The sequence below is a fragment of the Maylandia zebra genome, linkage group LG16 (genome assembly GCF_041146795.1).
Source record: "Maylandia zebra isolate NMK-2024a linkage group LG16, Mzebra_GT3a, whole genome shotgun sequence".
NCBI lineage: Eukaryota > Metazoa > Chordata > Actinopteri > Cichliformes > Cichlidae > Maylandia > Maylandia zebra.
This window is the reverse complement of record NC_135182.1, coordinates 23,601,685-23,614,211: the sequence shown is the minus strand read 5'-3', so window position 1 is coordinate 23,614,211 and position 12,527 is coordinate 23,601,685. Positions and strand designations below refer to the sequence as shown.

The window sequence follows — 12,527 nt, the reverse complement described above, 5'->3', positions numbered from 1 at the left end:
ATTTATTGTGACAGGTCTATAAAGACACACCTGATCAGTTTCTCAGAGATAGAATGTGGGAAGTTCCATAATGTTTTTGTTGGTAAGCCAAACACACCTATCTTCATGAGCACATTTGGTACCCCCCCCCCCCCCCCCCTCCCCCCAAGGCATTACGCCCACACCAACCGTAAGCCGTCCAATTAAACAAAGCAGTGAAGGTGACTATGGAGACGAGGTAGTGACTAATAGAGTTTGCGCCCAACAAGTTAATCAGGTAGAATGATTTCTCATGAAAGGTCTTGTTTTGGTATCGAGATAAAATGAGTCATGAAAAATACAAGAGAATAATTTAGTGTAAAAAATATCCCTCACAAATAGATGTTCTGAGGTATAACAAATGCCCTATAAGTCCATGAGTTTATTATATACTATAAAAGAGCTATAGTTGTGTTTTTGACATCTATTTCCCATTATAGTTTGCAACATGTTGCATTTCCATAACACTTAAACCACTTAATTCTTTAAACTGGACTGAATAACTATTCATTGATCATAACTTTGAAAAAATAATAGTAGATAAAGATATGTAAAAAGTACGGAGCCCCGCAGGGGACATGGCAGAAAAAAAAAATTAAGACGGACTTTTGCGAGATCCCGAGTTTGTTTTGCGAGATCTCGCAAAAGTTCATCGTAATTTTTTTTCTCCCATGTCCCTAAAAAAGTGCACCTTTAAAGTATGAGACAAAAACAAGGGGTGTCGACCAGTAACTTGCAGGCCACAGCAGTTTTTTTGTGCCTTTATGTCCTACATTACGGTACAAATAAAGGTTCTGCGCTCATACTTGAAACAGTACTGTACAGTCAGCGAGGCGGGGCCAACGAATTTAGCTAAGAAGGAACTCCTGTGTTTATGGATTCATGAATGTGAAAGCCCATTATGAGGTGAGTTCGGATGGGAAAAAAATTCTGCTTATCGAGACAACTGCAAATGCAATTGCTCTCACACGAGCTACGGTAAGAGCCCGTTGAAAGAGCTCAAATTAAAACAAAAGATAAAAGGCACCTATCTGATTTCACTTTTGCTCTCCCGACAGTTCGAGCTTCAGAGCAGCAGCACCTATGTGTCACTTTTTTTTTTTTTTACACATTTGCCACTGTTGCAAAACACGTATCACAGCAGTAGACGCGTCATATTCTGGATTCGTTTTATAACCAAAACTAAGAATCGTTATCACGTTGATACATTAAGAAAAAAAGGTTTGGTATATAAAATGTAAGACATGTGATCCAAAAAACAAAAAAGAGTTGCACGTCACAAGTGAAATCGCAAGAGAGTCCAAAGTGAAATCGTAAGTTTTATTTGCTCGAAGTCCAAAACCTAATACGGAGTCCAGAAATCTGATGAATTCATATAGGTTTTATTTAAATATCGAATAATCGACGTCTTAATCACCAATGATGATAAAAAATACTAACCTTGGGTTCGGAAAATATGTCAGTGTTTCTTTGACCCCTGATTGTCAAGATATGGGGGGGTCTAAAATCACATATAAGAGAACTTCAGATGTATAACCAGTGTTTTGCTCTCAGGTCTGTCCTGTTGGTTCCTTTTCTCTTCCTGCTCCTGACAACAGGACGTGATGTCACAGGGAAGGGATTTGACCAGAAGCCCAACTTTGTTCTAATGGTTGTTGATGACTTAGGAATTGGTGATATAGGGTGCTACGGTAATGACACCATTAGGTAAGTCTGAAATGTGTGTAGCTGTGTGTTTCGCTCCACTATTCTTTGTTAAGTTTATTTTTTCACCTTTCTAGAATTTCATTACTGGCTAAATAAATTTTAAAGGACATATGCATTTTTAAAAAACCTTCTGTAGTAATTATACACTTTGAAACACTAGCTGATAGTGAGGAACTACAATTGAGGAATTACTTCAGATCCTTTAGTAAACGTTGCAAAGCCACACCATGAGAATGGCCCATAACCCAAGCAAGTAAAGAAGTCAGGCATTTAATAAAATTACAAGTGTCTGAGCACTATTGGGCATTTTACAGTTGTTCTTGATCTCTTTGATGCACTTCAGTCATTTCCCCACCCATGCTAGCCTTTCTCATTGTGTTCGTGCACACTTCTATTGTCTGCACGTGCACTTCACTTCTATTTTGTTATTGTGTTCATGCATTTCTCCTCTGGCTCTGACAGGTCATCAAAGCAGTTTGTCCTTATGTCACTCAGGACTATAGATCTCACACTGACCTTAATGCCGTCCAGCATTGCATTAATGTTTTCAATCCAATGTTTTTCAAATATGTGTGAAAGCACACAGCCAGTCACACACTGTCAGTGGTAATAGTGAAATTGGCCTTCAGTTGAAAGCAAATATAAACATTTTCCTGTTCTCAGTCTTGTATCACAGGTGAATGTCATGGCACTGCTAATTACACACAAGCAAGAACTGTTCTTTGTGTATAGTAATAATGAAACTGAAACAACCAACAAACTTGCAGATGTTCTCTTAAATGTTTCCATATGGCTGAATTAGTCTTGTTTTCAGTTAGTGTGTTTGCTTTTCACCAAGTTGTACAATCTAATGTTTACATATCTGGAGGAAAAAACTGCGGGTTGTAGGCTGTCATAAATATTTGGGAATTGTATTAAACTCTAAACTCTCTTTTAAGTCCGTAATAAAAACGGCATGTAATGTAGTTAAAGTTAATTTTAATCTTCATACCAAATAATATGTCTGTTCATTCAATTTTAAAGCCATTCCAGACTTTATGTAATGTAGCATTAAAAAAAAAATTAATAGGCCATATTGTTATCACCACTGTTTAATTTTACAGAAATACAGCTTTCTTAGTTTTGAAAATGTTGTTAAATACACGAATATTTGTGTGTCTCTAGTTTCTTAAAACTGGGGTACATGGAAACCAAAATAATATAATATTATTATAATATTACGTATGACAGATCCTGGTGGTGTAACTTGCAAAAGCATTCGCTGAAGTTAGCACAACCTGTTAACTAAGTGACTTCTCACGTGTGATCGTTTGAAAGTTCAGTCCCCGCGCCATCATATAAACCCTCTCTTTCAAGTCTTTCCTTGTTAAAGTGCTAAAGGAGTTAATGAGATACTCCTTCACACTACATCCTAAATCCTCATCATCACACATCTTCACAATGGTGATTAGCAGGAAGAAAATCCTGTAGAGGTGATACACACAGTGTGATCTGCTCATTTACTTGCTACTACAATGTGCTAAATGTGTATAATAATATAATACGTGCCATATTGTAACTGATTTCAAAACAGTGCAATCTGCAGCAGGGACAGGCTAAACTAGCACACTTGTCTGTGGCTGATCTCCCATTCCTTTTCAGTCTGAAGAGCAGAATTACCAATAATCTGAATGTGGATCCAGCCAAAAAAAATGTGTCTCTGTTTAAACTTGATAAGACCCTTCATCATATCTGTTCAATGTCTTTAGAACTCCAAATATCGACAGACTTGCTTCTGATGGGGTGAAGCTTACTCAGCACATTGCAGCTGCTCCACTCTGCACCCCAAGTCGTACTGCTTTTATGACGGGCCGTTATGCAATCCGCTCAGGTAACAGACATATTTACGCTCAGTCAGCAAGTGGCAACCTGGACAAACTCCATGTTCCATATTTGATTAACCTTTTTTGTTTTTTGTGCATGTGTGCATCTATTGACTAGGAATGGTCAGCACAGGGCGTGTCCAGGTGCTGCTGTTCCTCGGAGGTTCAGGAGGGCTTGCACCCAGTGAGACCACCTTTGCTAAGAGACTGCAGCAGCAAGGATACACTACTGGTCTAGTGGGTGAGATGACATAATGTGCTATGGCCCTTTGGAAAATTGCACTTAAAGGTCTGCACACCGGGGATGTTTTATTGAGCACAAGAAGGCAATTTGTGATGACATCAGCATTTCCTCACTTTACCAGTGAAAGTGAGAAAAGGTTGATGGCACTCGCAGCACTTGAAATTCATATGGTTTGCATTTGGTATGCACCGTAACTCATCTGAAGAAACATACCCAGGATTTATGGTTCTGGTATCTCATCTCTCTATATCTCATTTTCATTGTATATCTACAGGTAAATGGCACTTGGGTGTGAATTGCAAACACAGAGAGGATCACTGTCATCACCCGAACCAGCATGGCTTCAGTTACTTCTATGGTCTACCATTCACCCTGTTCAATGACTGTGTGCCTGGAGAGGGCAGCGACGTGCTGGTAGATCTCCAGCACGCGCTCCAAAATTTGACCATGTTGCTCGGAGTTGGACTTCTCACAATCGTAAGTGTGATTTTTCTGTCAGTTTATCTTTGTTTTCATCTGCACACATTCTTTTTTCATTTATTAATCCTTTATTTATCCAGGTAAAAATCTCACTGAGATTAAAAATGTCATTTCCAAGAGAGACCTGGCATGATCATACAATTATAATCGTAACAAGAACAACAAGATCATAATGAGGTACATTTTATTTTAAAGAAGTCTCACAGAGGCATATTTACTGAAAAGAATGGAATTATAAGAAATCCTGAGGGATACAACATCCTTGTTAGACGATGAGTAAGAAACTGGAAAACAAAGAGTCGTTGTGCTAGTTGCCCGAAAGCAAAATTAACTGATGTGTGTAATCACTTAGACATGTGCTTAAGAGGTTGGAGGAAAAAAAAAACACAAACTGGAAACACAAACTGCAAATGTGAAATTCAGTTACGCCGCCCAGAAACTTATTCTAGAAAAAAAGAATAACGTCATTATTGAAATTTGGTTAACACATGAACGTTTATTGATGCTACCTCACCTGCAGCATTGGTATTCCCAGGAGAAACCAGGGGGTACCAGTTAGCTGTGTCATTAAAAATGATTAAAAGCAAATACAAAAACCAGGAACCACTTCATCCTCGTCAAATGTTAACAAATACAACTATTTTCTATTTTCTGTTCTAGTGTGAACAAAGGACACAATGTACTACTTGTTTCACTAAGGGAAAATAATAAACTTTCATGGTAGTTTCTGATGCCATCTAGTGGTTGTATCATGAAGTTGCACAAAAGTAAATTAATAGAGAAGGGTCCCAGGAGTAATATCTGTACAATAAAATGTCTGTTATGAAGAAAATATGGTTAAATGTTAGAGAGGACTGAGTCAGTTATATATAATCTCTGAAGTTGTAGTTGGTAATCAGGTGTTGCTGGCAAACATTACATAGCGAGTACCTAATTACCTGAGTACCTAATCTGTTCTCCTGCGTATAGAACCTAAGGTGAGAAAACCACTATAAAATCAAAAGGCTTTCTAAAAACACTAGAAGTAAACCGGGAATAACTGTGAACATTGTCATTAGGGAAGAACAAACAAACAGACAAATCTTTCTGAATCCAGCCTTTGTGTGTCTATGTGCTACATGTTTTCAGGTGTGTGCCCGTGTGTGTGGCCTTTTTGAAGTCGGCCTGTGGCTCCTGGTACTACTTTTCTTTCTCTGCATCCTAGCAACCGCTGTGTGGTATGTGCCCTTTAAGTTCTTGCCAACATGGAACTGCATCATTATGAGGAACCAAGAAGTAATCGAACAGCCGATGACCGTGGAGACACTGCCCCAGAGATTGCTGGGAGAAGCACAAAACTTTATAAAGAGGTAAAAGTGGTGGAGCAAAACAAATAATCACATGGCTTTTGTGCAGAGACTTTTACTGGTAGTCTTTTGTTTGCAGTCTTATCAAGGAAGTTAACCTTGATATGATGGTTATGTTAGAGTTACAGCTGATTGATCTCCAACAATACTAATAATTTTCTGTTTCCCTTGTGAGGAAATTAACCTTAACATTTGAACTCAGACTGACATCAGTGCACGTTCAAATGATTCTTACTAATTAGGACGTCCCTACCCTCACCTATGGCCACGAGCTGTGGGTAGTGACCGAAAGAACTATGGAATAAGAACGAGATCGCGGATACAAGCGGCAGAAATGAGCTTCCTCCGAAGGGTGGCTGGCCTCTCCCTTAGAGATAGGGTGAGAAGTTTGGCCATCCGGGAGGGGCTCAGAGTAGAGCCGCTGCTGCTCCACATCGAAAGGAGCCAGCTGAGGTGGTTCGGGCATCTGACAAGGATGCCCCCTGGGCGCCTCCTGGGTGAGGTGTTCCAGGCATGTCCCACCGGGAGGAGGCCCCGGGGCAGACCCAGGACACGCTGGAGAGATTATATCTCTCGGCTGGCCTGGGAACGCCTTGGTGTTCCCTCGGATTAGCTGGAGGAGGTGGCTGGGGAGAGGGAGGTCTGGGCCTCTTTGCTTAGGCTGCTGCCCCCGCGACCCGGCCTCAGATAAAGCGGATGAAGATGGATGGATGGATGGATGGATGGATGGATGGATAGGACATTCATTATTTCAGATAGTTATTACAGGGATCATTACCAAAATAAATCGTATCAAAAGAAATCATAAAACAGGATCTATAAAAAAATAGTACACAAACGGTTGTACGGACTAGCAACTAGTCATTTTTATTTTTTTTATTTTCTGTATGAAAACAAACTAAAACACTGGAAAAAGATGCAAGTTTATAAACTCATAAACTGATTCGCACCAGAATAAATGAACTCTGGGTGTGAAAACGCCCTAAGATTCTTGTGTGTGTGGACCTGTGTTGTTTTGATTCACTTGAACTGTTTTCAACTCATTGAAGCCATTTAAAAAAAAAAAAACTATATAGAGCATCAAATGTCACACAGACAATGCTAGTGGCTTAGTTTGCATCAGACTTCAGCTTCACAGGGCAATTTATGTGAGTGGGATTAGATCATTGTTGGTTATGGTTGACAATGACAGGAAATTGCTTGTCCCCATTGCCATGACAAGAAAACAGGCAATAATTAAAAAGATAAAAAAAGGCCTTTGAGAGAGTGTTCAACTCCTTTTTGCTGCTCTTTAGGAATGTGGATCGTCCATTCCTCCTAGTCTTCTCATTGGCCCATATCCACACGCCAATGTTTAAAACACCACAGTTTGCTGGCAAAAGTCGGCATGGTGCCTACGGTGACAACCTAGAAGAAGTGGACTGGATGATTGGTGAGTGAGGGTGGTGAAATAAGTGTGCCACCATGTGCATGCAATGTTAAATATTATCCAGTGGCTTGTAGCTTTGTGGCAGTCAGCAATCCATGTTTTTATAATCACGACAAAATATGGCCAAATGTATGAAAGCAAGATCTCAATGAATCAGTTGCTCTGCACCAATTAGGAATCTGTGCAGTTCTTAATTTTCCTTTGAAATCAACCTCATCCTATTATCTTACTATGCCGCTTGTCTTTTTAGGTAAAATTACAGAGACGGTGGATTCCCTTGGCATTGCCAACAATACTCTCATGTACTTTACATCCGATCATGGTGGGCATCTGGAAGATTCTGATTCACGAACTGGGCAGAAAGGAGGCTGGAACGGCATCTATAAAGGTAAACAATGTGTCAAGCTGTTTTTTTGCTGATATTAAATTGCAAACTTTAAAGATTTTATAGCAGGCATTCAGACATTTTTGTAGAATTTTAAATCTCATGCGTACTATTGACAAACAAAACCAAAAGAAAAATCACATCTCTGTGTTTTATTATATCTCCTGTTGTTTCACATGTAGGTGGGAAAGCTATGGGGGGCTGGGAAGGGGGGATCAGGGTACCTGGCATTTTCCGCTGGCCAGGCAGGCTGAGAGCAGGAAAAGTGGTGGATGAACCCACTAGCCTCATGGATCTGTATCCCACCCTTAAATATTTAGCCAAGGACAAACAACCAGACAGGTATATCAATTCACTCCCACAAGTGCTTTTTAAATTGTGTGTAATTGTATTAACTGAGTCTTGTTTCTTTCCTGTTTTCTTGAAAAGGTTAAAACAGTTTCCGATTGTATTTTACCCCATCGTTCTGACCTCTTTTTTTCTTGTGATTCTATTCCAGACAATCCGATGGCTATAACCTCATGCCGCTGTTGGAGGGGGAAGTTGCACGATCAGAGCACGAGTTCATGTTCCACTACTGTGGCATCTACCTGAATGCAGTGCGCTGGCACCCACCTGGCAGTAAGTTTGCACATATATAAACCTAGAAGATCAACATTTTTGATTCTTTATTCCTTATTTCTTGTTACAGTTAGGGATATTAATGCCAAAAATTCCCAAAGTTTTTAAATAATGTGATCTGTAAATATAAACAAAATAAATTTTAATGCTCAGTAACAAAAACTTGAAATAGAAAACAGCACTCAGAGACCTCAATTGCTCCCCGAAGGGCAAAGGCTATAATAAAACATTGATGCTTTATCGCAACATGCTGACATCAGCCTGTTTTTTATTACCACGTGATGGGATTAGCCTACAGTAGTAGCAATAGCTGACGGTGTGTCTGGTGTTTTGGCTAAAGGATAAAATAAGTACATCCATATTATATGTGCTCTTATTATGTCTTATATTGTAAGCTGAATAAATACAGTGAGGGACATAAAAAACTTCTTTCTTATTTCTTAGTGCAGCAAAAACTTTGTCCCACTTCAGAACATCAACTTTGCACAGTTCATCAGTTCATATACAAACCTTCCCTAATATTTGTGTTAGACTCATTAAAATAGATGCTTCAGTGATTGTTTTGGCCTTTAGCTGGTTCACTGTTCACTGTAGACTGATTAATATCTAAACTCTAGAGCTGCAACCTTTCCAGCTTCATAAAAATCAATGATTGATGACAGTGAGTCTTTCCAAATCAATTTTTGGGATACGTGCGTCACAGCAGAAGATGGTTTTTGTTTTTTGTGTTTTTTATTTATTTTCATAGTAAATTCCAACCCTGAAATGTTTATTTTTAAAGGTCAAAGTAAGGCTGTTGCAAATAATTACGTGTCATTGGTTGGACTCTTGACTCTTTTTGCTAATTCCTGACTCTAGTTAGTCATTTTTTAATTTGAATAATCTTTTCTATAAGAACAATGTAATGGTTTGTGTGCTACTAGTTCAAATTAATGGTTTTGTCATGATTATGACCTCGATGAAGATTTGACCTGATTTCAGTACATTTCTATATAAAGATAATTTTTAAATATTCACTTTTTGTCTTGCCACTCTATGTTGATATATCTTCACCGATGTGTGTTTCCATACAGGTGACTCTATCTTCAAGGTGCACTTCTTCACTCCCAACTTTTTCCCCCCGGGCGCCGGTGGCTGCTATGACACAAAGATTTGCCTTTGTCATGGAGAGCATGTGACTCACCATGACCCGCCGCTACTGTATAACCTCTTCCACGATCCCTCAGAGTCTCGGCCTCTGACTCCTGATACTGAGCCCCGATATGCTGAAATCCTTGAGCAGACCGCCAAAGCCGTGGAGAGCCATAAAGGCACACTCCCAGATGAACAGGCACCTGCTGGTGCTCATTCAGAGGCCAATAGAGCTGAACAGGGCGTCGAATTGCAACTGACTTGGGACAAGATTTTGTGGAGACCCTGGCTTCAGCCTTGCTGTGGGACTTTTCCATTCTGTGGATGCAAAGAGAACACAACTCATATGTAAGAAAGACAAAAGTTGGAACAAACGACTTTGGTTTCATGAAGGTGCTGTTTAAAAAAATCGAATAAAATAGTTTAATAATTTAATTAGTGCTTTTGTTTTTCATTGGATTTCTAGCATTTTCAGTTTAAAGATACCAATGTTTTGTGTGGAAATGAAGAGAGAAGCTGAAAAATGACTAATTAAATTAATTAGAAATAATCCAGAACCAAGTGTATTAGTGTTGAAGTGGACTAAGGACTCCACACGACTATACCTGTGATACCGTAATCTACATTTTTGGTGCAGTTGAGTCAAGGAAGATTTAGCTATGTAATAATTCAGTGAAGTGAATTAGTGCTTTTAATTTGTATTGGGAAAAGTGGCTTCGTGGTGTAGTGGTTACCACATTCACCTTACATGCAATGAGACAAGTCCAGCTTCACGGGGTCACAAGCTCGTGTAGCCTTAGTGCCGGTTCCAAGCCCGGAAAAATGAGAGGGTTGCATCAGGAAGTGTATTTGGCACCAAGTCAAGCGTGAGCATTCATCCACTTTGACAAGCCCTTGAGAAATAAAGGGCATCTTATAATGGGAAAAACATTAGCCGTGCTTGTTATATGAAAGAAGGAAAAAGAAAAAGCTCGGTGAGTTTTAATGATTTTGCCTGCATTCAGTCTTCTGGTGAGGTCATTGTGCTTTACCCTGTCTGTTTTTCGTTGTCTCTCTCTATGCTCTTCTCTTTCTCCTTACTCCAACTGGTCGAGGCAGATGTCCACACTCCCCGAGTCAGGTTTTGCTGGAGGTTTCTTCCTGTTAAAAGGGAATGTTTATTTATTTGCTTTAATCTACTGTGCCAAGTGTTTGCTTAGAGGGCATTATTGTGTTTTAGAGTCATTACGTAAAATGGGAAGTACCTTGAGATGACTAAAGTTGTGATTGGGAGCTATGTAAATAAAAATGAATTGATTGTATTTTTCTTGTCTTTTTTTTAAATTAATTTTTTAATGAAGTTCATTCATTCATCCAGCAGTGCAGAAAATGGAGGTAAAACTGCTCTAGAAGGTAATATAGGCTGTGTTCCATTAGGGGGCAAAGTCAGACTGTGTTTGGTTTGGTGAAGCGCTTTCCAGCTTTAAAACAAGACTTAAGGGTTAAGTGTGAGATTATAGTTCTGCCACTGTAGGCTGCTATGCTGTGGAATAATGATCATAATTATTATAATTAGGAATATTATGTATATTTACATTACAAAAGTAAGTCTTAAATACGCAAATGAGGTAAAGTATATTGTATCAACTTCAATTAAGATTTTAACACTAGTCATTACCAGAAATCATTTGACGTTTCCTCGTGGCCTTAAGTCTGTGCTCTCCTCGGAAATCCTCACCTGTGACTCCTTCCTTCCCAACGGTGCCATTTTCGTTACATAATAATACTTTTTGATCTTGCAAACACTTAAAACCCTTTCATTAAGATCAGAGCACAAAGTCATCTGCTGAACTCCAGTGCTCAAGGACACTGAGGCAGGGTGGGTGGTTGACCTAGTTTGGCACGCTCTGGCTCCACAGATCTTCAATAATAAAAGACTTTAAAGACTGTGTGAACTTCTCCATCATCAGTGTCATCACCATTTATTATCTTCATCATCACCACTGTCTCCCTCCAGCAGTGCCTGGCTGTCAAAACATCAAAGTTTGCTACAGCAGCACTATAATTGCTCCCCCTCCTTCCCTCCTCTCTTTACCCACTTCCTTCGTCTACTCATCTCCTCCTCCTTTTTGTCCTCCTTCTCTCCCTCTAGAAATTGAACTTGCGTCTGCGACGAGAGAAATTTCATCATCATCATCATCACAGTAATTGTTGCCATCATGGCCGTAGTATTTACTTCTCTCCCTCCAGCAGAGACCCGTACATCAAACACTCAGCAAGTTCATTACAGTGGCCACTCCATTATGTCTCTAACAGTAAATCATGCAGTCGACCATACATAACGACATTTGGCTGTACATCATAGTTAATGATGGCTTGTGGGGTGGAATGTTACTGGCTGTACATCATGTCACACACAACTACCTAAAAACATGAACGTGCGCGCAAGCTCAAAAGCACACACGCTCGCGAACACGCATGCGCACGGTATATCATGTTTGTTTGGAACAGATCAGTGGTTTTCTGGAAAGGTCAGTGTTTCCTGGGACGCCATAAAGCATTTTTACAACCCACTGCTTGACACACGTAAACATATGTGGAGCATGAAATGATGGGAAAATTGTACGGCAACGTAAGCAAACTGGAAATAGCTCTCCTGTATTAAAATACTAATATCTATATGGGGTGTTTTGGCTTTGGTGATATTGAGCATAAAAGACAACGTTCTGACAATCTGCTGTTGAAATTCAGCTTTATGTCTTGTCAGTTGGTTTCGTTTAATATTTCAATTTAGAGATATGTCAAATGAAGATATGTTTGTTTATGACATTTAAAATTTCAGTTTTGAAAATGTTCATATGTTGACCATTTCAATGTCACATTATGAAGTGTTTTATATATATTCTGTCCAAAACTGTTTTATTTGCTCTGTTCAAATTAGTTTTCTATACTGCTGCCTCATTTTTTATGTTTTTACCCCAGCATACGAACAATGCAGCAGATAAAAAGACTCATAATTTATTCTAAATACACTTTTTTGATACCTTCAATTCAGTTACATGTTTTTAGTGTCCATTCACAACAACAATCACTGGATGATAAACACTTGTATATATACACAAAAAGAGACAAAAAAGGTTGTGATTTGATACTTAGGTTCAGAAAAAAAAGAAGGGGATTGTGCAGTTCAATGATTATAGAGATGCCACAGTGAAATTACTAAGTTTAGTACCACAGGAGGAAGGAACAGAAACCTATATTAAACCCTTTGCCTACCAGCCATATCTCGCAACTTGCTCAGTGACAGAGGAGGCTTCATGAAGCT

General features: G+C 39.2%; 1 protein-coding gene across 2 annotated transcripts; it reads left to right on the top strand.

Annotated features, from left to right (window-relative positions):
* The first annotated feature begins 748 nt into the window (after positions 1-748).
* On the top strand, positions 749-10,524 carry arsh (arylsulfatase H). Of its 2 annotated transcripts, none has more exons than XM_004555487.6 (11): positions 749-924; positions 1,617-1,725; positions 3,474-3,595; positions 3,706-3,828; positions 4,106-4,308; positions 5,440-5,660; positions 6,953-7,089; positions 7,337-7,474; positions 7,654-7,813; positions 7,971-8,092; positions 9,166-10,524. In XM_004555487.6, the coding sequence occupies exons 2-11, from the start codon at positions 1,667-1,669 to the stop codon at positions 9,573-9,575; spliced, it is 1,695 nt and encodes a 564-aa protein (XP_004555544.2). In that variant the 5' UTR covers positions 749-924; positions 1,617-1,666; the 3' UTR covers positions 9,576-10,524. The 2 variants fall into 2 exon arrangements, with proteins under 2 accessions (XP_004555544.2, XP_004555543.2); XM_004555486.6 differs by having other exon boundaries at positions 1,573-1,725.
* The last annotated feature ends 2,003 nt before the right edge of the window (positions 10,525-12,527 follow it).